General features: G+C 41.1%; 1 protein-coding gene across 8 annotated transcripts in view; it reads right to left on the reverse strand.

Annotated features, from left to right (window-relative positions):
- The window catches only part of rpgrip1l (RPGRIP1 like), a 212,816-nt gene that overhangs the window by 72,917 nt on the left and 116,059 nt on the right, over positions 1-23,840 (reverse strand). For 4 of the 8 annotated variants that reach the window (XM_080187007.1, XM_080187008.1, XM_080187006.1 and 1 more), the window contains 6 exons: positions 22,182-22,333; positions 15,858-16,206; positions 15,059-15,264; positions 14,330-14,410; positions 6,294-6,395; positions 2,138-2,270 (listed from right to left, as the gene is read on the reverse strand). In XM_080187007.1, the coding sequence (XP_080043133.1) occupies positions 2,138-2,270; positions 6,294-6,395; positions 14,330-14,410; positions 15,059-15,264; positions 15,858-16,206; positions 22,182-22,333 (1,023 nt within the window). Of the gene's footprint in view, positions 1-2,137; positions 2,271-3,645; positions 3,736-3,760; positions 4,229-6,293; positions 6,396-13,534; positions 13,707-14,329; positions 14,411-15,058; positions 15,265-15,857; positions 16,207-17,247; positions 17,443-22,181; positions 22,334-23,840 lie in introns of those variants that run through there. The other 4 variants (XM_080187011.1, XM_080187010.1, XM_080187013.1 and 1 more) reach the window with 4 other exon arrangements.

Consider the following 23,840-nt stretch of genomic DNA (forward strand, 5'->3'; position numbering starts at 1 on the left):
GTAAGCTGTGGATGTGGCTCTTTGTTGTGTTATCATTGAAGGGCTTTTGATGATGGAAGACTGGCCTTGGCAGAATTATTTACACACCCCAATATCACTCACGCTGTCAGCCACACACTCTCACCCACACACACTCTCATCCCCAGTCACACTGTCACTTCTACTCTCAGCTGCACTCTCTCCCTGTTCCCTCACACACCCTCACTCTTCCTACACGCTTCCTATACCCTCAGGGCATCCTGGTTCCGACCACCCACTTTCAGCTCGTCATGAGCCCCCCCTAGCCTCAGTTCCTCTCAGGCTCCTGCTACTTTGGCTCTTCTCAGGTCGCCATGGCCCTGGCCCTGTTTGGCATCCTTGCCTCCCTAAGGGCCGGCCTATAGCATTCCCCAGTCTGGGAGAGCTCAAGGAATACTGTTCATCACTCGAGTAATAGATCGTTCTGAAGGAAATCACTTTGCTTCTAATTATTCTTTATAACATCCAATTTCAGACTGTTTCATGGCTCCTCCATTGGAAAAAGTTAATAGATTGTAACACCTGGATGATATCTCTTGGGTGATAGCCATTAACAAATGCTATTTCCAGATTAGAAGTTTTTTCATTATTAATTATGAGGCGGCACAGTAGCACAATGGTTAGAACTGCTGCCTTACAGCTCCAGGGACCCAGGTTTAATTCCTGGCTTGAGTCACTGGCTGCACAGAGTTTGCACGTTCTCGCCATGGCTTTCCTCTGGGTGCTCCGGTTTTCTCCCATAGTCCAAAGATGTACGGGTTAGGTGGATTGGCCATGCCAAAAAAATCGCCCCTTAGTGTCAGGAGGACAAGCTAGGGTAAAATGCACGTGGTTATGCAGATAGGGCCTGGGTGGGATTGTGGTTGGTGCAGACTTGATGGGCTGAATGGCCTCCTTCTGCACTGTAGGATTCTATGATAATTAGAATGTGGGCAACACAACCAGGATTCATTGTCCATCATTAGATATCAGAAGTTTGATGCAACTGAGCAGCTACTTGAAACAATTTAGCTGTCATCCATTGGTTTAGGACTATAGAGTCACTTATAATCCAGAATGTTTAAAAATGCTATGTTTCCCTTCCTTGCAGGTATACCACAAGAAAGCAGTAATTATTTGCTCAAAAATGTTCTAGTGTTACACAATGCCTTTTTGTAGTTAGTTATACTGTATTGTTTATCTCATATCAAAGTTTCATTTGGATGAAGAATCTTTATTTTCCCTATTTACCCACATACAGATTAAGCTATTTTTCATATTTTCCCCTCAGAAATCCTCTTTTTGTTTGCAGTAATCAAATCTAAATATAAGAAAACCCTTGGCTTTCATCTTTTCATGTCACAATTTGTATAATGATTTCTTCTTCAATTGTATCAATAACTTAGTTTCAGATTTATACGTACATTTGGCACAGCTCTAATCACATAAAAAGGTCTTGAGACAAGTCAGTAATAAAGAATATTCACCAGATAAGATTATGGGGAAAAATTGATTCTTTATCTTGAAAAATCAGCTCCTTTCAGAGATCCTGTGGTTTCATCAGTTTAATCAGCCATGGGAAAGTTTCACATAGGTGCTCCAAGATCTCCAAAGCAGAAGTTATAAATCTCCAGATTACCTCTCTATTTGTACCTTTGAACCTTGACCCGACAATAATCAGAAATCCATATCCTCCCAGACTAATAGTACAGAATCATTGTGTCTCTTGAAATGTTTGAGCATCTCATCTCCTTTTTATTTTATCAAAAATTTCAAACCTGGCAAGTCACAGGTTCTTTATTTCTAGTTTTCTAGCTCTTTTATGAATATGTTAAACAACTCACTGCCAGCTACATTTGTTAGCAGTCTGCTCCACAAATTTACCAGTCTGGAGGAAAATCAATTTATTATTCATCTGCGACTTGCCGTGGGTTGATGATTTAAAACCCATGCCTTCTAATTGTTGCTATGTCCAAACTCACATAACTTGTAACAAAAAATGACAAATCCACTGATCCCAAAAAAACTTGCAGGATATATGCTATGAAAAAATTTCTTTACATCTGCCCTATTACAATGTATGTCACCGAGACAATTCTATGAAATCTTGTAAATCAGATTAATAAATTAAAGTACCAACCTTCGCCAGGTTCTGTTTCATCTAATTTTCCAGTTCCTTCTGAAATAACTGAAGCTGGTTCTGCTGAAGGTACTGAGCTCTCCTCTTCACTTTCTGAAGTCTGTCCTTTTTCCACCTCTATGTCTGTCACAAACTGTGTATTTAAAACATGGTATTTAAGGCAGTTGTTTTTTTTTACAAGAACATGATTTTATTGTACAGAGTGCTAGCTACATAGAGTGGAGTTTGGGAGTTGAGATAAGTGTGAAACTTTAGGAGAATAAATATTTTTTTTAATTCATTCATGGGATGTGATGGCTGGGTCAGCATTTATTGTCCATCACTAATTGGTCTTGAACTGAGTGGCTTGCTAGGCCATTTCAGAGGGCAGTTAAGAATCAAACACATCACTGTGGGTCTGGAATCACATGTAGGCCAGATTGGGTAAGGACAACAGATTTTCTTCCCTAAAAGACATTAGTGAGCCAGATGGGTCTTTACAATGATGAACAATGGTTTCATGGTCATCATTAGACTTCTAATTCCAGATTTTTATTGAATTCAAATTCCAAAACTTGTGTCGTGGGATTTGAACCAGTGACAATACCACCCTGCCAATGCCTCCCCTAATCTCTTGCCTCCTTAAAATTTGGTACAAATTGCTGGTAGTTCCTCAGTAAGACCAACTGTTCAGTTGGGTTAGTTTGAAGAGTAGGCATTTAAACATCTTTCAGATTTAAGGAGAGTTAACCCATGCTCACCTAGTGGGAAAAGCTGCTGTAGCTTAGATAAATAATTGGGGCATTCAGTTAAATAAAGTGGTTAAGACTTATTCCTGAAACAGGAGAAGCAGAGAGTATAAAACAAGGCCTAAAGTGCAACCAGTTCTAAAAAAAAAGTGCACCTCAACATCAAATTCTATGGAATTCCTGTAAAGCAGGAAGGTGGCTAAACTCGGATCGATGGCAAAAGCTAATATAACTGGTTATATTACTGGTAGTGATCTTCCAAAAATCCTTATGCTTTGGAAAAGTCTCAGAGGGTTAGAAAACTGCCAATGTAGCACCCTGGTTCAGAAAGGGAGGGAGATAACAAATAGGTAACTAACTATAGGCTAGTTAGCTTAACAGTTTAATTGGGAACATGTTAAGAGTCCATTATAAAGGATGCAATAGTACAGCATTTAGAAATGCATAATATAATCAAGCAGGGTAGGCATGGCTTCACGAAGGGGAAATCATGCCTGACAAATTTATTCAAATTTTTTGAGGTGCTAATGAGCAGCAGAGATAAGGGGAACCAGTAGATGTAATTACTTGGAATTTCAAAAAGCAATTGATAAGGTACCGCACCAAGCTAACATGCAAGTTCAGCAGGTAATAGGGAAGGCAAATTGAATGTTGGCCTTCATTTCAAAGGAAATGCAGTATAAAAATAGTGAAGTCTTGCTAAAACTATACAAGGGCTAGCTGGACCTCACCTGGAACACTGTGAACAGTTTTGATCCCCTTATCGAAGGAAAGATATGCTGGCATTGGTAATAGTCCAGATGAGGTTCACTAGGTTGATCCGGGTATGGAGGGATTGAGGAAAGGTTGAGCAGGATGGAACAGTACTCACTAGAGTTTAGGAGAGTGACAGATAACCTTAATGAGACATATAGGATTCTCAAGAGTCTTGACAGGGTAAATGATGAGGTTATTTCCCCTTGTGGGAGAGTCTAGGACCAGAGGGCATAATCTCAAAGTAAGGGGTCACCCATTTAAGACAGATATGAGGAAGAATTTTTACTCTCAGAGGGTAGTGAATCTTTACTGAAGAGGGTTGTGGAGGCTGGGTCATTATGTACGTTCAAGGCTGAGACAGACAGATTTTTAATCAGTAAAGGAATTAAGAGTTGTAAGGATAAGGTAGAAAATTGGGAGTTGAGGATTGTCATTTCAGATCAGTCATGATCTCATTGAATATCGGTACAGACACAATGGGCTGAATGGCCTACTTCTGCTCTTACGTCTTATGGTCTTAACATTAAACAGATTTAATTCCTCAAAAAAGTAAAACAATGCCAAATCTGAAATCAAAGGCAGAAACACTCAGCCGACCAGGTGATGTCTGTGGAGACAGAAATGTAGGGTTAGCATTCTAGATCTAGTACCTCTCAATAAAAGTTTTAAAGTTTATTTATTAGTGTCACATGTACGCTTACATTAACAATGCAATAAAGTCAGTGTGAAAATCTCTAGTTGCCACACTGCGGCTTCTATTTGGGCACACTGAGGGAGAACTTAGCATGGCCAATGTACCTAACCAGCACATCTTTCGGAATGTGGGAGGAAACTGAAGCACCTGAAGGAAATCCACACAGACTTAGGGAGAATGTGCAGACGCTGCACAAACAATGACCCAAGCCAGAAACTGAATTCATGTCCCTGGTGCTGTGAGGCAGCAAACCTAACCACTCTGTCGCCCCAACAGTTCTGATGAAAAGTCACTGAACTGAGATGTTCATCCTATAGTTATTTCTTCAGATGAGCAGTTGCTCCTAATATTAGTGACATGACACTAAAATTATTAATATAACCATACAGCCTAAGCCCACTAGTTATAGAATTATTGCATCATACAGCATGGAAGGAGTACATTTGGCCCATGCCTATGATCATCAGGCATTGAGATATTGTCATCAGATACAAAGGAAGGAATATGTTATACTAAACAGAGTGGTTGTTCTTTCAGTGAAGTACCACTATACAGTTACAACAGTATGTCTTCTATGGAGGCACAATCTTCTGATGCCATCTATAAGTTATGACTAGTTTGTAAACACTTCTAGGAGACTCAGTCGTATGGAACTTGTAAAAGGTTTAGCACTATATAATACTGCTGACTTCAATTTCAGCACTGGCTGTTTGGTAGTCTGAGTTATAAGCTACAGTTTTTTCTGAATACCAAAAGAAAAATTCTTCGTAAGAGACTTAGGTCCTTATAAAAACTGCTACTACAGAGAAAATCTCTCTTGAAGGAAGAAATTGAATTTTGTTGCTTCTGTTCTCAGGTATGAAACGGGGTTGGGGGGGTAGGAGGCAAAAAGTTCGCTTTTGTGGGTCTATGCCAGTGTTCGGTACATAGGTATAATATGCCCAGTGCTATTTTCGATCAGACAATGTTCAGGCATTTCTGAAAGCTGTCCCCTAAAAAAGTTGGGTTCCTTGAATATGCTAATGAGGGACTTGATGCCTACTCAAGAACCATCCCTCCCATCCCTTGGAAATTTGGCTGACCTGGCAGGTTCTGCTCAGGTTCTCACTATAGCTGAACCAAAGGTCCTTAAAGAGACACCAAAGGCTGTTAATGAAAAGGAAAGCTTATTCTTTTTAACATATTCATGTGGAACCAGTAGAAGCATTGCTTATTTAAGCTCCCGAGCACTCCCCAGGGATCATGGTCAGCCATCATTACCCGATAACCTCCAGCGCTAGTTCTCTTCTGCCTGCTCCCAGTTTGTCAGATATGCAACTATCCAAATTAGTTGCCAGCCAAGTTGCATACTGATTGGCATCTGTAGCTCACCGGAAATTTGTTGATGAAGACCTAGGTTCAATTTTGGACATGTCTCTAGCTTACGGCACCCTCTGAGCATGTCGCTCATTTCAGGCCTCAAAATGGGCCTGGAACAATTTGTGATTTTTGGTTCTTTTTCTGAGGAACTACCCTCAGAACTTCCATGGTGTTAATGAAAGACAAAAAACATAGTCTTATGTCTTTAAAATAAAATAACGAGAAAGCTAAAAATAACAGTTTGAGCAATTTTGAACCCCGAGCCATTTTCGATCAACTTCATGAAGTAAACTTTATGTATATATTTTAAGGTACATTTTTGTAAAGCTTCTTTGTTTAAGCAGCCTTTTGAAGTTGCCCCCAGCAGAATTAAAAAAAGAGTGAAACGGTACCAAAAGTGTTTTTTCTCTTGCTGTTGCAATCATTACACAAGACGGCTGGCACAGTCTATCACTACCATCTATCAGGCAAGTTAGATAATGATGGTCAGATGAGGAAGGAGTTGGTTCACGCATGATATGAAAGCGAAGTGACCTAAACAATTTTGCTCCATTGATGACAGGCTTTATATCGAGATGAAAGTTCCACACAGTTCTAATAACATTTATTTATCACATACTTGACAATTTGGTTCAGGTTCCATTGCAGCAGTTTTCACCTCATTTAACATCCTTATAACATCAGGTTTTTGAACTTCAAATCCTTCTGCTGCTTTAGTTTGCTTCAAATTAAAACACAAATAAGGTAGGTATGAAACTATCAATGACTGACATAATTAAATTCTCAACTGTTTTTTCAGCAGTCCTAATGAATAAAACAATGTCAATCCTAGAAATTTGAAATAAATAAAAAGCTGGTGCGCACAGCAAGTCCATCAGCACCAAAAGAGAAGCTTTGGATAGTAAATATGAAAAGTTTGATTTGATTTGATTTATTATTGTCACATGTGTTAACATACAGTGAAAAGTATTGTTTCTTGTGCTATACAGACAAAACATACCGTTCATAAAGAAGGAAATGAGAGTGCAGAATGTCGTGTTATTGTCATAGCTAGGGTATAGCGAAACATCGACTTAATACTCCCATCATTCTTGAGTATTGCAACTCACCCACCCTAGCATATCATTTATCTCAAGTTCCTGAATGTCTTTGATTGAACTCCTTTACCTTGCCAATCACTTCAAGAGTATGTTGCCCTTTGAGGAAAAAAGAAGTTTAAGATCTGTGGAAATTAACTTTTCATTGGGGTTTCCCTAGCATTAATGGAAGATTCTGAGTTGGCCTTATCCATACCATTTGACAAGTTTAAAGCTTTTTTAAAAAATCTGACTTCTTGGCTCATCATTTTTACATAGGAGCACTCCTGGTGTTCTTCAGTTCAATGCTTTCAAAGCACCTGTGTTCCTTGTGAATTAGTCAGCAGGATTTGCACACAGTGGTGTATGGGTAACCACACGGTTAGATCTTAACTGGAAGCGAGTTTTCAGTGGAATGGCCAATGTGGAGTTGGGGTGGGAGAAAAGAAAGAGATGAGATGAGCAGTAACCTTCCCTGACTATGATCAATCTGAAGACTGGGCTATTTTAAATTACGTAGCAAGTAGTGCAGGCCATATAGCACATATTGCTTCAGAGAGAGGTTGCCTCTGTCCATGCAGGTCTCGGGTCTGACTGGTTCTGGTTGGTTTCTCCTGATGGGGATCATTGCCTCACATTGTGTTTGGAGGCCACTGGTTCACTCAGCAGAAGAATAAATTGTACCCCAATGTTGCTGAAGGCTAATGAAATGTGGCTTCAAACATTCAAGTATTCAAAGTTAAGGGAATGGTTATGATGCTCCCATGACGATGTCCTTTATCATAGAATCCCTACAGTGCAGAAGGAGGCTATTCAGTTCATTGAGTCTATACCAACCACAATCCCACCCAGGCCCTATTCTTATAATCCCAATATTTACCCTGCTAATCCCCTTGATAGTAGAGTCAATTTTGCATGGCCAATCAACTTAATAAGAACATAAGAATTAGGAGCAGTAGTAGGCCATCTAGCCCTTCGAGCCTGCCCCGCCATTTAATAAGATCATGGCTGATCTGAAGTGGATCAGTTCCACTTTCCCACTTTCTCCCCATAACCCTTAATTCCTTTGTCTATCAGAAATCTATCTACCCGTGACTTAAATATATTCAGCGAGGTAGCCTCCACCACTTCGATGGGCAGAGAATTCCGGAGATTCATCACCCTTTGAGTGAAGAAGTTCCTCCTCAACTCCATTCTAAACTGCCCCCCCCAAACTTATTTTGAGGCTGTGCCCTCTAGTTCTGCTATCCTTTCTAAGCGGGAAGAATCTCTCTACCTCTACCCTATCTGGCCTCTTCATTATCTTGTCTCTATAAGATCCCCCCTCAGCCTTCTAAACTCCAATGAGTACAGACCCAGTCTATTCAATCTCTTTTCATAAGCTAACCCCCTCATCTCCGGTATTAGCCTGGTGAACCTTCTCTGTACTCCCTCCAAGGCCAATATATCCTTTCTCAAATGCGGGGACCAAAACTGCACACAGTACTCCGGTTGCAGCCTCACCAGTGCCCTGTACAGTTGCAGCAAGACCTCCTTGCTTTTATAAGAACATAAGAACATAAGAAAATAGGAGCAGGAGTAGGCCATCTAGCCCTTCGAGCCTGCCCTGCCATTCAATAAGATCATGGCTGATTTGTCGTGGCTCAGTTCCACTTTCCCGCCCTCTCCCCATAACCCTTAATCCCCTCTCTTATCAAGAACCCATCAACCCGCTTCTTAAAAATATTTAGCGAGGCAGCCTCCACCACTTCAACGGACAGAGAATTCCAGAGATTCACCACCCTTTGAGTGAAGAAGTTCCTCCTCAACTCCGTTCTAAACCGCCTCCCCTTTATCTTGAGGCTGTGCCCCCTAGTCCTACTGTCTTTTTTGAGCGGGAAGAGTCTCTCCACCTCTATCCTATCCATCCCATTCATCATCTTATACGTCTCAATGAGATCTCCCCTCATTCTTCTAAACTCTAACGAGTACAAGCCTAGTTTATTCAGCCTCTCCTCATAGCTCAATCCCCTCAACTCTGGTATCAGCCTGGTAAACCTCCTCTGCACTCCCTCCAGGGCCAAAATATCCATGCGCAGGTGCGGCGCCCAAAACTGCACACAGTACTCCAGCTGCGGCCTCACCAATGCCCTATACAGCTGCAGCAAGACCTCCCTACTTTTATATTCAATCCCCCTCGCTATGAAGGCCAGCATCCCATTCGCCTTCCTGACCACCTGCTGCACCTGCAAGCTGGGTTTTTGCGACTCATGCACAAGGACCCCGAGGTCCCTCTGCACCGTCGCCTGCTGCAGTTTTTCGCCACGTAAGTAATAGTCATTCCTACCATTCTTCCTACCAAAGTGGACCACCTCACACTTGCCAACATTAAATTCCATTTGCCATTTCCTGGCCCATTCGCCCAGCCTATCTAGATCCTTCTGCAGACTCTCCACACCCTCCGCACAATTTGCCTTTCCCGCAATCTTGGTGTCATCAGCAAATTTCGACACCCTGCACTCGGTTCCCTCCTCCAGATCATCTATATAAATGGTAAATAGCTGAGGCCCCAGCACCGACCCCCGGGGCACCCCACTAGTCACCAACCGCCAATCCGAATAGCACCCATTGACCCCCACTCTCTGCCTCCTATTTGACAACCAATCCTCTATCCACGCTAACACCCTACCCCCAACTCCATGTCCCCTGACCTTCTGCAATAACCTCTTGTGAGGTACCTTGTCAAACGCCTTCTGAAAATCCAGAAAGACCACATCCACCGGCTCTCCTCTATCCACTGCCCTAGACACATCCTCATAGAACTCCAGTAAATTTGTCAGACACGACTTCCCTTTAATGAAACCGTGTTGCGTCTGCCCTATCAAGCAATTCCCTTCAAGATGCCTTGCAATTTCCTCCTTAATGACGGATTCTAACATTTTACCTACCACAGACGTTAAACTAACCGGCCTATAATTCCCCGCCTTTTGCCTGGCACCCTTCTTAAACAACGGCGTAACATTAGCCGTTTTCCAATCTTCCGGCACTTCCCCGGAATCCAGCGACGTCTGGAAAATAACCACCAAGGCATCCACTATAACCTCCGCCATTTCTTTCAGAACCCTCGGATGCATTCCATCCGGTCCTGGGGACTTGTCCACAATCAGCCCCTCCAGTCTGTCGAGCACCACCTCTCTAGTAACAGTAATGTCATTAAGACCCTCCAGTCCTACCACCTTTCCATCGCTAACACCCGGCAAATTATTCACGTCCTCCTCCGTGAAGACAGAAACAAAAAAGTTATTCAAGACCTTAGCCATATCCCCATCCCCTACCACTAGCTCCCCTTTCTCATCCTCTAAAGGACCAACGTTCACCCTAGCCAGCCTCTTCCTTTTTATATATTTATAAAAACTCTTGCTATCCTTTTTTATATTAAGTGCTAGCCCAGCTTCATAGCTTCTCCTACCCTCCTTTATCAACTTCTTTGTCAATCTTTGTTGACATTTAAACCTTTCCCAATCCTCTTCTCGCCCACTGCTCTTAGCTACTCTAAATTCCTCCGCTTTTAATTTAACACTTTCCTTCACCTCCTTCGTTATCCACGGCTTATTACCTCTCCTCCTACTGTCCTTTTTGACCATCGGAATAAATTTCTGCTGAGCACCAAGAAAGATCTCCTTAAAGATCCTCCACTGCTCCTCAGCAGACCTACCTTTTATATTCTATCCCCTTTGCTATAAAGGCCAACATTTCATTTGCCTTCTTGATTACCTGCTGCACCTGCAGACTGGGTTTTTGCGATTCGTGCACGAGGACCCCCAGGTCCCTCTGCACTGTAGCATGCTGCAGCTTTTCACCCTTTAAATAATAATCCCTCCTACTATTATTTCTACCTAAGTGGATAACTTAACCTGCACATTTTTGGACTGTGAGACGAAACCGGAGCACCTGGAGAAAACCCATGCAGACACAGGGAGAATGCACAAACTCCACACAGACGTGACCTGAGGCCAGAATTGAACCAGGTTCCTTGAACTGTGATGCAGCAGAGCTAATCACTGTGCCACCATGCTGTGTCTCCTCTATTTCAAGGAACTGTGTATGTAGGAGCACTGACAAACATAAGCTAACTAAAAATGGCAGGAAGGTTAAAGCCTCTACCCCTATAGCCATGAACAGCTGGCATGTGATAATGCATGCATGCTTATGATTGGTGGAAGTTATAGTTCCTTTTGAAAAGTTTACAACCTGTGGCAGTCGTTACTGACTTGATTCACCACCTGACAGGGTCTGGGTCGGTAGTATCATGAGTCTGTGAATTAAAAAGTAAATTACTGAGGCAAAACTCATGAATAATTGACATCATTTTGAGGAGGATGTGAATCTGAGAGTAGTTGGGCACAAAAATGGGCAATAAATCTCTGACAATGGGTCACTCTTTTTCCAATCTGTTTTTATATATCTGAGAGCCACAGATGTCCATTATGGACTCACTGAGGAATCCACAGATTCACTGTTTTAGTCAGCAGTTGCTAGACAGTTGACATAATCAGTGCCATTGCATGATGAGCTTATCACATTTTGAGACATGACTGGTACATCCAGGTGCCTCAGCAGTGGCTTCAAGATTATTTGGCCCCACTGCAACAAAGAATAATTCAATAAGATTCCTCTCCTTCTGCGGCCAGGATTTTCTTGCCCTACCTGTTGGTGGGATCTTCTGGTCTTGCTGAAGTCAGTGGACTTCTGGCTGGCTCACTGCATCTGCAAATCCATATTTGAGTATCATATATCAGCAGTGTTGCAGGTGGTTCAGACCTTGTGACCCTCACGAGAAGCATTAGATGTTGATCCAGAATCACAGCATAGTTAAATCATACCAGGTTTACTGGGCCTAGGAACACCAGCCAATGATGGTCACTACTGGGGCAAGACCTCTACTTAGCAAATAAAACAACCATGATGACATGAAGCCAAAAGGAAAAGAGTACAATACCAAAAACAGTACAGATTCTGGTGAATGGGACAGACAAAAAGTACAGTTCAAAGTGATGATAAAATTATTTCTGCTGGTTTGGGAATCTATAAGAGGACAGAGCTTAAAAATTAAAGCCTGGCCTATCAGTAATGAGGTTGGAAAACACTTCCACATTCTGAGGGTGGTGAAAATTTGTATCTTGTTTCTGCAAATGGAAGTTGACATTGAAATTGATAAATTTTTGCATTAAGACATATATGGAGTTAGTTCAGGGATCACCTTATCTCACTGAATGGCAGAACAGACCCAATAGACTAAAAAATGTACTCTCGTACATCCTGCTTCCTCAGTCTCAGCCACGACTGTTGAAACACCATGGGCAAAATTTTCTCAAAAAAATTCGAAGCGCAAAACAGGTAAGAAAGTGGGAGGTTTTCTTGCCTGTTTTTTCAGTGAGGTAAGCCATGGTAATTTATGGGACTCTGTGTAATAGAGGCTGTAAAGTAATTCTTGCCAGCAGTGGAGGGGGGTTGCTGGGGTGGAGGGGGGTTGCTGGGGTGGAGGGGGGTGGGGGGTGTGGAGACAGAGTCTCAGCATGCTAGTGTGGCCGGTTGCTTAGCAAATACCCCTATCTCCCAGTATACTGTGTACAACGTATACATGCTGTACAGGGAAATCTGTCAGCATCCTCCACACTGCTCCCAATACATCACCCTTCTCCATCAATGATTGCCATCCCACCTGATTGCTCCTCCCCCTAAAGATTGTAGCTCTGACCCTTCCCCTCGAATACGGCCGTCCCCACTTTGATCATGGCTCTGGCCCCAACCCTGGCCGATTACCGCCTCTGCCCCATTCACTGCGCCCACTCCTCTCCCCCAGTTGCCGCCCTTCCCAACTCTGCTACTCCCCTTATGGCCTTGCCTCCTCAGGTCCTGCCCCATTATGCTCTTCCCTGGCTCCATTCCCTTGGCACTGCTCTGTGAGTACTGCCAGAGTGTCAGGGTGCCAAGCTGGCAGTGCCAGGGTACCAGGCTGGCTCTGTCCTAATGGGCGCTGCCAGCCCTGCCCCAGACTATCTGGGGAACTTCGAAGACCCAGGTCCCACTGGTGAGGCCATCATATCTGATCCCCATTGGTGGGGTCCATCTGTGATCCTCGCTGGTGAGGGCCTTGACTGGTGAAGGGGCTAAGGTAAGTGAAGACTACTGCACACCGGGCTCGTTAATGACGTGCTAAGCATACCATTAATATTTAAATCAGCTTTTCACCCTTCCTGGGTAAGCACCTTACAGCACTCCCTATGGGTCAGAACAGCATGAAAGCTCTGTACCCTCAGGGAAACCTTTGGCCTTCCCTCTGCCAGTTGTGACTCTTTATTCATTGACCAAATTCCTGCTGAACCTGGGCCGGACCTCGAATTGTTCCCCAGACATTAGAGCCCTCCATGGTATCTTGCTTACTTCCACATAAATATTGGAGGTGCACTATGGCAAAACAGATATTTTTTGGAAACCTGGAAAAAAAGCTGAAAGGTGGATGACATATCACAGTGAATCAAGGAGAAGACGTAAAAGGAACAATCAAATCAGAAAATATCTGGGTAAGGTACTGAAAAGGCATGAGAAGTAATATGAGGAGAAAAATAATATAACTGCAAATAAAAGAAAAAAAATGGAAAATTCCATTTTCCAGGTCGCCAGCATCGTAAAAAGGGAAAGATATACCAGAATCTGGAATAAGAACTCCCTTCAGATTTGTATTCTGATGAAACAATCGCATCTGCAAATCAATAGACTCTGCCAGGTGCTGATGGACTCCGTACATACCAACCATAAGTCTGACCAACACTGAGCACTAAACAAGGGCACCTAAATTTAATTAGCAAGTCTTAAATTAAACTAAAGATTAGAAATGTTTTCTCGGACAGCATATGTGGAATATACTCTCAGGATAAGCAATTCATTAAATTCATCAAAACGAGCTGGATACTTATCTGGTTTGATGCAGGATTGGCAGCAAGAGACAGAGGTTAATATTATGATAAAATATTTAACGGAAAGGAAAACAAAGGTTTCTGTGTTTCTTGGATGCCAAACATTGTTTGGTGAGCAGAAGATTAAGACTGCATAGTGAAGATGTGACATTTACTTAATAACCCTGGAGGATTAAGGAGTATTTATGCACTGCTTTCTCTCAGGAAATTAAATCACTGTGACTAACTATACATGCTTTAAGGAAAGAGCTTGTTGGGCTGGAAGAACTTTTCTAATTCTATGTCCTCTCATGTTCTTATTTGTTATCGCTGCTTGGAGTTTCCATTTCTTATGGCTTACAATTGGGGAAGAAATTAAGTTCTAATGGCCAATATTTTCTCTGCTATTAGCTTCGTGAAAAGGACCTTTCCTTATTGAAATGCACTGAATGGCATGATGTTGCTGTCGGTGCGATAGAAACTAAACTCACCACAGAACATTAAGGTGTCCTTTCCAGTTTATTTACCATTTTAACAATGCGCCAGCGTTAATTATTGCCACTGAACATTTTTAGAACTGAAAATTACAAAAGGCATCATTTATTACCCCACTGTAGCAAAATTTAGCCAATAATATTACTTACCGCACTGTCAAAAATGTCTGTATCTGCCCACGATACTTTTCTTCCTTCTCGAATATATAACTGCTTTCTAGGTTTCTGCGCCTAAAATATCAAATTCCATGAAATCAGATATCAGAAAGATTGCTGATGTTCATCCCTACTTTCCTTAGAAGTTAATCTTTATTTACCTGACTATTTTTCCCTTGCTAATATCCAAGACACCTATCCACTGCATTCAGGAGTTGGGGTAAACAGCCTTTTTTTCTAACCTACTGACTGATTCCCAAAAAGGTAAAAGCTGTTCAATAGAGACTGTCCATCTGAATTTCCTTTCCTCCCAAGAAATGGTATCCAGGCTTCACATCTTGTAGCAGTGCAGCTAAAACAAAGTAGACTGAAAAAATTAATTCTATTTCATAACATGCATGGTCCTACTTGCTGTTCTAACGCTAAGCATCACTGCATTGCATCTACCCTTCGCTCTGCCCATTTTAAATGTGATTAAATGTGCTAAATTGTGTGCTTCTGTTGTGGATCCTTACGCATTGGAGGTGCATACTGAGAAACTGTCTAACCATTAATTTTAGTGGCTTTCTGAAACTAGTGAATTAAAAATCTTATTAACTTTTCTCTAAGTGAAACAATATCAAGGAAACCTAATTACACTGATCTTGGAAATATTTGCATATCTAATAAACACTTAAAATCAAGAAACATTTGGAGTCATTAAAATTGAATAAAATGAATCACCAAAATTGATGCCTCAGATACAATAGGTGAAGTTTCTTTAACTTCCTCTTTTACTGGCAACTTTTCTGGTCCTTGATTTGGGACCACCTCATTTTGATCCACAGTCATTATGGATTCATTTGGTGGCAGGTATGAGGCCATCCACTTTAATTCAACATCTAGCGTGCCATTGGTTTGTCCTTCAGAGTTTGCAAGTTCAAATGTTCCTAGAAATAAATTAAGAAAGTGCATAATAAAGATACTGTCTGCAAAGGACAAGACATTTTAATTAACATAAACTTCAAGAATTACTGCATGTTTTGGAAGTTTTATGTGTTGATCTGAAGGGCTATCATTAGTATCAGCCGATATGAATTCAACAATAACAAACTATAGAGGCAAACTGTATTCTTAGGCATTTGTATTGGCGTCATGACATATATCAATTGTACCATCACAGGGAGGTACAAGATAAAGGACCAGATAACTCCCTTCAATTAAAGGAAAACAAGTGTATTCAGAGTCACACCAGGCCGTTGCTTATGTTCACCAGCCACTAGTTCAGGGCAGCATTTAAGAACAAAGAGAACAAAGAACAGTATAGGACAGGAACATGCCCTTTGGCCCACCAAAGTCTGTGCTGACACATGATGCCTTTCTCAGCCAAAGACTAAAATTTACGGGGATCTTAGAATTGTACCCAAATGTCAATGTGGCTACAGATTGCTGCTGGTACAGCAAGAGTCAAAAATAGAAAATACATTAAGGATAGGAAATCTAATTTTCAAAAAGAAAGAATATATGTATTTTGTATTATTACCTGTGATGTACTTGTTGTGAGCTAACGAAATAAGGGGAACTTTGGCCTTTCCAAGGTAAGAAATATCATTGGGCTCTGCATCATCGAACACATAAATAATTAAAGATTCTGACTTTAAATATCGGTCAAGCTCTGCATTAATTGGTACAGGAAATTTCATGTGATCATCAAATTGTGGGCTATTGCTGTTTGGAATGATGGCTGTATCATGGTCTGCAAAATCAAAGAACTTGTAGACAGCATAAGGACTTGGTTGGATGTTCTTTCCTTTGGCTTGTAGGTTGTCACAAGATTTTATCGTAATATGAAGTTCATTCAGATTACCGTCCGTCAGAGCTGCAGTAGGTGCCTATGAGTTCAGAGAAAAAAAATGTTTTAATTCAAGACTATTACAATTTATGCAAGGATCTATGTGCTGACACTAAAGATGTAGGCAGCAATTTAAGCTTAACTAATCCACTAAGAAACTGAGAACATTGCCGGTTTATGATCCTGCCTGATTTTATTCTCCACTGACATTAATGAAAAGTCAGATTGAGTGGGGTGCAAAGTTGATGTTCCACCTAACCCCATGAGTTTCCCACTGGCAAGTTAAAATTGCCTCCATTATCTTTGATACTGTCATTTTAATATTCATCTACTACAACAAAAGTGGGCATGAGAGACAGAAATTGTAATGATTAAACTACATTAACTTAATCCAACTCAGTTCTCTAGATGTTCATAAAAGCTTATTTTAAATTTGTTAAACCTTTTAATAACCAGTCAGTAACTGCACAGTAATTAACTGCTTGCTGTACACTAACTTTAAAATCAACAGATGGATGGTATCTTGATATACACCATAACATTTGATTGTACATAGTTCTGAATAGTTTTCTTGTCTCTCACCCAGGTCATTATTGTGAATATTGTGTGCATGAGGACAGAGGGAAAATGGAAGTAATTTGCCCCATGGCACTTCCATGCATCTTCAAAAGATAGAAAGACAGATGTTTCTTTATGCAGCAGCTTTCAGGGTCTCTGACTGTAATCAGTGACTGAACATCTATGCATAATTACGTAAGTAAATTGGTCCCCTTGGCTCAAGAACATTGAATAGATGGAATGTCAACAGTAGTTACCCTGCTCATTGACAACTCAGCTAATCATTGGCCACAAAATTACATATAATTGACAGGATTCTCTGGTCTTGTCTGTGGTAAGACCCATTGTGAGTAAGAACAGAAAATTTGGCATTGCAGCCAAAACTCCATTCATTTTCAGCAGAAAATCTTTGCAAATGAGGATGGAGATTGTGGCCAGTGATCGTATTTAACGCTAGCCTGCACCTCTTAAAGGCAGATGCATCTGAGTAACCACTTCCACCACACTAGGGGTGCAATCTTACCTGTTATCCATGCCCCGCTCCCGCTGCAGTGAGGATGGAGAATTTGGTGCCCAGCTAAATCTCTGTTCACTGCAGCGGGATGGGAAAACCCCATCGCCGTGAATGGCCGTAAGATACCGGCCCAGGTGATTCAAGTATGCTGGAAGTGTCCATGGCAAAATCCAATGTTCAGCAACCATGAGTGAAATGTTGGTTCTGCATGTCTCCGGAAAGGTGGCCAGGAAGCAGTGGCAAGAGGTAGCAGTGGAGATCAATGTTAGAAAGTTCAAGCAATGCGTAAAAAAGTTAATAAAATTAAGCAAAAGCAGAAGAGCCACTGTATCTCCAAACAGTAAATTAAAAATGTTTTCAAGCACTGCCATTGCGACTGAAAACAGCCCAAGTATTCTACCAGCCTGAAATAATTAACTTAGCTTTAAATAGCAATTTTTCTGTCACACTGGCTTCCGAGGTGACAAATCACGTGCTGTCGCAATTTTCATGGAGGTTTTTATTCAAATTATTATATTTCAATAGGTTCAGCAATTAAGTTAGGCATGAGTATGGGATGACTGAGGGATGGAATATAGTAACCGCTGCACTTCTGGTGTGTTTCAGACGCGTGTGTTCTTTGCTAGGAATTGATTTGCTTTGAGCCAGTTTCACTCTTGAAGGATGGGTAAAGTGAGGTCCAATTTTGTCCCGTGCAGAGTTTAAAGATACAATACTGCATAACAAAAACTTAGCTTGCAGGATATCAAGCCTAGTATGTCACACAAGGGTACAGTGCTTTATCCACAGTAAGTTTCTTCCAGTTTTAGGCAAGGTAAATACTAAGAAAGCTGAGAAGTCAATTAGCTAACTGGTTTAAGGTGGTTTCTGTAGCTGCAGTTCCGTTTAGTATAAATTCAGAGGTTTTTAGTGCAGTTTTGCAATGCAGCTTGGGACTGAGTATATACCTCTGAGTTTGCCGAGTGGGGGAAGGAGGTATTCTTTTCCTTTGCAACTTTGACAAAGAGGCATCTGGTTAAGCTTTTGCTGAGTGTCTGGTAAGTGGTTACAGTTTGCTCTATTCCTAAGCTTTAGAAATTAATAAACTATATATAAAAAAGAAAATAAATAATTTAATTAAAACATGGCAGCAGCATGAGGGCACAGTGGTTTGCACTGCTGCCTCACAGCGCCAGGGACCTGGGTTTGATTCCTGACTTGGGTCATTATCTGTGTGGAGACTGCACGTTCTCCCCGTGTCCGCATGTGTTTCCTCTGGGAGCTCCAGTTTCCTCCCATAGTCTGAAAGACATGCTGATTAGGTGCACTGAACCGAACAGGTGCTGGAGTGTAGTGACTAGGGGAATTTTACAGTGACTTCATTGTAGTGTTAATGTAAGCTTTACTTGTGACTAATGAATAAACTTTACATTAAGGAAGGCAGGTGATGTGCCAAAACTGCAGCATTTGTGAGCTTCTGGATGCCAGTGTGATCCAGGGCAAACATGTCTGCAGTAAGTGTTTTTGGCTGAAGGAGCTTTGGCTGGAGGCAGAGCTGCAAGTACTACAACATCAGGGAGGTGGAAAGTTACTTGAATACTTTATACCAGGAGGCAGTCACACCCCTTAAGACAGGATCGGCTGATTTGGTTAGAGACAGAAGATTGTGACTGCAAGTGAGGCAAGTAAGTGGACCCAGAGAGCAGGAGTGCAGAATCTCAGACTTTGCCATTGCCCAATATGTTTGGGGTTCTTTCAGCTGGTTTGGATGAGACTGGGAACTGCAGGATGGATGAACTAACTGACCATAGTGCATGGCACATTCAAGTGGAGGGAGCAAAAAAGAATGTAGTGGTGGTCAGGACAGAATTACCAGGGGATTGACACTGTTTTCTGAAGCAAAGAGCAAGAGTTCAGAGGTGTGTGTGTTGTCTGCCCAGTGCCAGGGTTCTGAATATCTGCTCTGGGCTCGAAAGAAATTTGCAATGGGCAGGGAAGGATCCAGTCATCGTGGTCCATGAAGCTATCAACGAATTAGGTAAAACTAGGAAACAGGTTCTTCATAGGGAGTATGAGAAGCTAGGCACTAAATTAAAAAGCAGAACCTCGAAGGTAATACTCTCAATATTATTACCTGAGCTATGTGCAAATTGGCATAAGTTGCCTAAAATTGGAGAGCTGAATGCATGGCTTAAAGATTGATGTAGGAGAAGTGGGTTTCAACTTGTGTGGCACAGCACCAGTACAGATAAAGTGGGGGTTGCAACATTTGGATGGTTAACATCTGAACCACCCTAGGCTGCATAACTTGAAAAGACAGGCTTTCAAATTAAATAGGTAAATGGATTAATTTTGGGAAGATGTAGTAAATTCAAGGATAGAGACAGGACAAGAGAGAAACGTATTAATGTGGGAAATGATTAAACAGACCATGACAGGAAGGGCCAGAGAGTACATATCTCAAAGTAAATCAGCAGATGAGGCTAGAAGTTATAAAAATAATGGACAAATTTGAGGCCACGTAACTGAATGCATGCAGACTTCAAAACAAAACAGACGAACTGATAGCGGAATTAGAAATAAATAAGTACAATCTGATAGTCATTGAATAACATGGCTGCAGGATGACATAGATTGGAACCTAAATATTGAAACGTATGTGACATTTAGGAAGGATAGAAAGGTAGAGAGACAGCTTTGTTAATTAACAATTGTATTGGCACAATGGAGAGTTATTCCCTAAGTTCAGGAAACCAGGTTGCAGAAGCAGTTTGGATGGAGATGAGAAATGATAAAGGCAAGAAGTCACTTGTGGGAGTGATGTACAGGCCCCTTCACAGTAATGATATGGTAGGCCAGGGTATAAAGGAAGAATTAATGGGAGCTTGTCAAAAAGGTACAATGATAATAATGGGGATTTTAATCTACATATTGACTGGAAAAATCAGATAGGCAGATGAGGAATTCATAGGATATTTACCAGATGGTTACACAGAATAGCACATTCTGGAGTGAACCATAAAGCATGCTTTATTAGATTTGTTATTGTACAATGAGATAAGATTAATTAATGACCACATAGTGAAGGTGCCCCTGTGCACAATGATCATAATATTACTGAATTTTACATGATTTAAGGGAGGGAACAGTGGGTTTAAGAACTAGTATTTTAAACTAAATAAGGGGACTATCAGGCCATGTAAGCAGAGCTATTTAAAGTGAACTGGCAAGTTAGGTTCAGAGATAACATGATAGAGATGCAGTGGCAGATATTTAAGGATATTTCAGCATACAAGAAATAGATACATTCCAATGAGAAAGAAAAATCCCAAGTGGAGGACCCACCATCCGTGGTTAACTAAAAAAAGTTAAAGATAGCATCAAACTTAAAGAAAAGGCATGTAATTGCACAAAGATTAGTGGTAGGTCAGGAGATTGGACAGAATATTAAAAACAGACAATGAATGACTAAAAGACTGATAAGGGGAAAAAAAATAGAGTACAGGAGAAAGCTAGCTGGAAATATAAAGAGTTTCTACAGGTATTTTAAAAGAAAAGAGTTAGCAAAGTGAGCTTAGGTCCTATAGAAAGTGAGTCTGGGGACTTAATGAAGGAAAATAAGGAGATGGCCGATGAATTGAACAGCTGAATTTCATCAGTTTCCACTATAAGGGATACAAATAATATCCCAGAAATAGCTGAAAGTCAGGAAACAACAGGGAGGGAGGAACTCAAGAAAATTATAATCACTAGGGATGAGGTAGAAGTAAATTGTTGGAGCTGTGGGTCAACAAGTCCACGGGTCCTGATGGACTTCATCCTGGGGATTTAAAAGTGGCTAATGATAAGTGATGTATTTATTTTAATTTTCAAAAATTCCCTAGATTTTGGATACGGTTCCATTGGATTGGAAAATAATTGGATTGGAAAATGTAGCTACTTTATTCAAAAAGAGAGGGAGACAAAAAGGAGGAAACTACTGGCCAGTAAACTTAACATCTGTCATAGAGAAAACAGAGTCATGGGGCAGGATTTTCCAGCCATGCTGGCCCCAAAGCCAGAAAATCCCGCTTGAGGTCGACGGATCTTTGCATGGTCCGTGTCCCGCCCACTACGGTTCCCGTGGCGGTGGGATTGGAAAGTTCCGCTCATAGCGTCTCTGAATGTTAGAAACTATTATTAATGACAATACGGCAGTGCCCTTGGAAAAATTTAAGGTAGTCAGGTGGAGTCAAAATGTTTTTGTGAAAAGCAAAGGTGAGGGCCTTTGTGTTTTTATTTTAACTGGGATGAAGTCCCACTGCATCACGGCGAGCCTTTTAAACTGCCCACCTCTGCACTCAGCAGCCCCTGTGGCTGCTTTCAAATCTTTTCTTGGATTGGCCAACCTGGCTCCAGCCTACACCTGCACCTCGCTGGTAATGAAATCCCACATTTGCTGACCTTTTTCTTCTGGTGTGGACAGGCTGAGTCAGGAATTTTCCCAACACCTGCTAGCCACCTTGAGGATGAAAATCCAGGCCAGCCAGTTTACATCTGAAACATGACAATGGTCAGAGGCTAGGAGAAAGAACAATTAGAATCTAACTCCTCAAGATATTCGCCAATCTTCAAATCTGAAATTCACCAAAGACAGAACAGTTTTCATTTTAAATTTAGCTACAATAAATTTGTGGCTCCAACACACACGTTTTCAAACGGCCAACTATTTGATCAGGAGTAAACTGAAGTTCAGTTAAAATCTTGTGCATTATTTGCAGGTTTTGATAATCGACACATACACAGAACTTTATTTTCTACATTTATTTCATACCTTTATTTTCTACCATTATGATAGGATTAAAAATCTTTACATTCATTTATATCAAACCTTTTTTATTGTATTGAACATTTTTCAAAGCTTTTTGAATCAAAACCTATCAAACCTAAATTCAGTTAAAAATTTTTAATGACAAAATGTTCACCTGTTGTGTTTGATCAAATGAATGATGACTGGAAGTTATGTATCCAAGAGCTTTTGTTCGTTCCTTATAAAGCCGGATAGCCTGAGCCATTGGCACACGCAGCCGGAACCAATATTCCACTGCTCCATAATTTTCAAAATCTCCTCTGATGCCTACATTCAAAATGGAGACTGTATTTAAGAGAGGTAGGGCAGCTGTGAAACAGTAATACATAATACTGCACAAAATTAAATTTAGGATAGTTCAAGAACAATAATCTATTTACAGATAAATAGATTAGTTCTTTGAATAGCGTAAGTCCATGGCTTTTGATATCAGTGTTCGTATGCATTTCTAGTACATAGATAAAGTTCTTATTGAACAATCAATGAAATGCTTAATTTCCTTTTAATTGTGTAGTCAATTTGTAGATAAAAAATAATGCTGATCAATATTTGGGATAAACACATTTCTTTTAATTTAATGATTTGCTACAGTTTGAGGTAGAATTAAAAATATCAGAACAATTTTTCCACTTCTCAATCAAGATTTGCTCTGGTTATTATTCACAGGTAAATCATATAAAGACATCCAAAGCAATCAGACAGTAGAAAAAGGAGAGGCGTTCCCTATTTGAAACCTTGGCTTATACCAGCAGATGCTGCTTGAGCTGTCAAGTGTCTCCAGTCCTTCCTATTTCTGTTAGGAAACAAAAATACTTTTCTCAAGCTAATAAGCTTGTTTTAGGTGAAAAGTCACCAGTTTTAGATACATGGTTCTGTTGATAAGTCAAAGTCCTGAAACTTTAGACTGGATTTTCATTCAGAGGCCATTATCTTGAGTTGGGAAATTTTCTGGCTCGACCCACTCACCTCAATAAAAGATTACGGAGGAAAAGTGGTCAGCACTGCTGCCCCACAGCGCTAAGGGCCCAGGTTCAACTTTGGCCTCCAGTGACTGGCTGTATGGAGTTTGCACAATTTCCCCGTGTCTCTGTGGGTTTCCCCCAGTGCTCCTATTTCCTCCCACGCTCCAAAGATGCGTGAGTTAGGTTGATAGGCCATGCTAAATTGCCCCTTAGTATCAGGAGGATTAGCAGGGTAAATATATGTGGTTATGGGATACAGGCTAGGTGTGATTGTTGTCGGTGCAGGCGCAATAGGCCGAATGGCCTCTTTCTGCACTGTAGGAATTCTATGCCCTGAGAGCGTCAGTGTACAGGATGGAGTTGGGCCAGCCATTGTTGGACTCAAATTGGAGGTGGCCATTGGGGCTACTAAGTATTAACAGCTAATCCTTTAAAAACCCCTCTGAGCTATCAATCAGACTGTTGTGATAATTGTGGCCTGGAAAGAAGCCAATTGTTACCAATGATAAAATGGTAGGATATTTTAACGATTAGACCTTTTTTTTGTCAACTTTCACTGACACTGATGCGCTTTCTAATTTTTTTTGAAAGAGCTGGAGATTTAACCAACTTGATAGTTACACGTACCTTATCTGTGCTTTATGAGCATTTATGTATCCTTCACAAATTTGTGCATCTCACACTGTGGGATTAGGCCCTTGCTACAGTGAAAAATGAGTCTGTTTATACGCCTGGTGAGTTTGGGTTTTCCACATGTGAGACATGCCTCACTCCCTTTCCCTACTGGTAAAAATGGCATCTTTTGGAAATGT

The sequence above is a fragment of the Carcharhinus amblyrhynchos genome, chromosome 4 (assembly GCF_965287045.1).
Source record: "Carcharhinus amblyrhynchos chromosome 4, sCarAmb.v2.hapA, whole genome shotgun sequence".
In the NCBI taxonomy this organism is placed as follows: domain Eukaryota; kingdom Metazoa; phylum Chordata; class Chondrichthyes; order Carcharhiniformes; family Carcharhinidae; genus Carcharhinus; species Carcharhinus amblyrhynchos.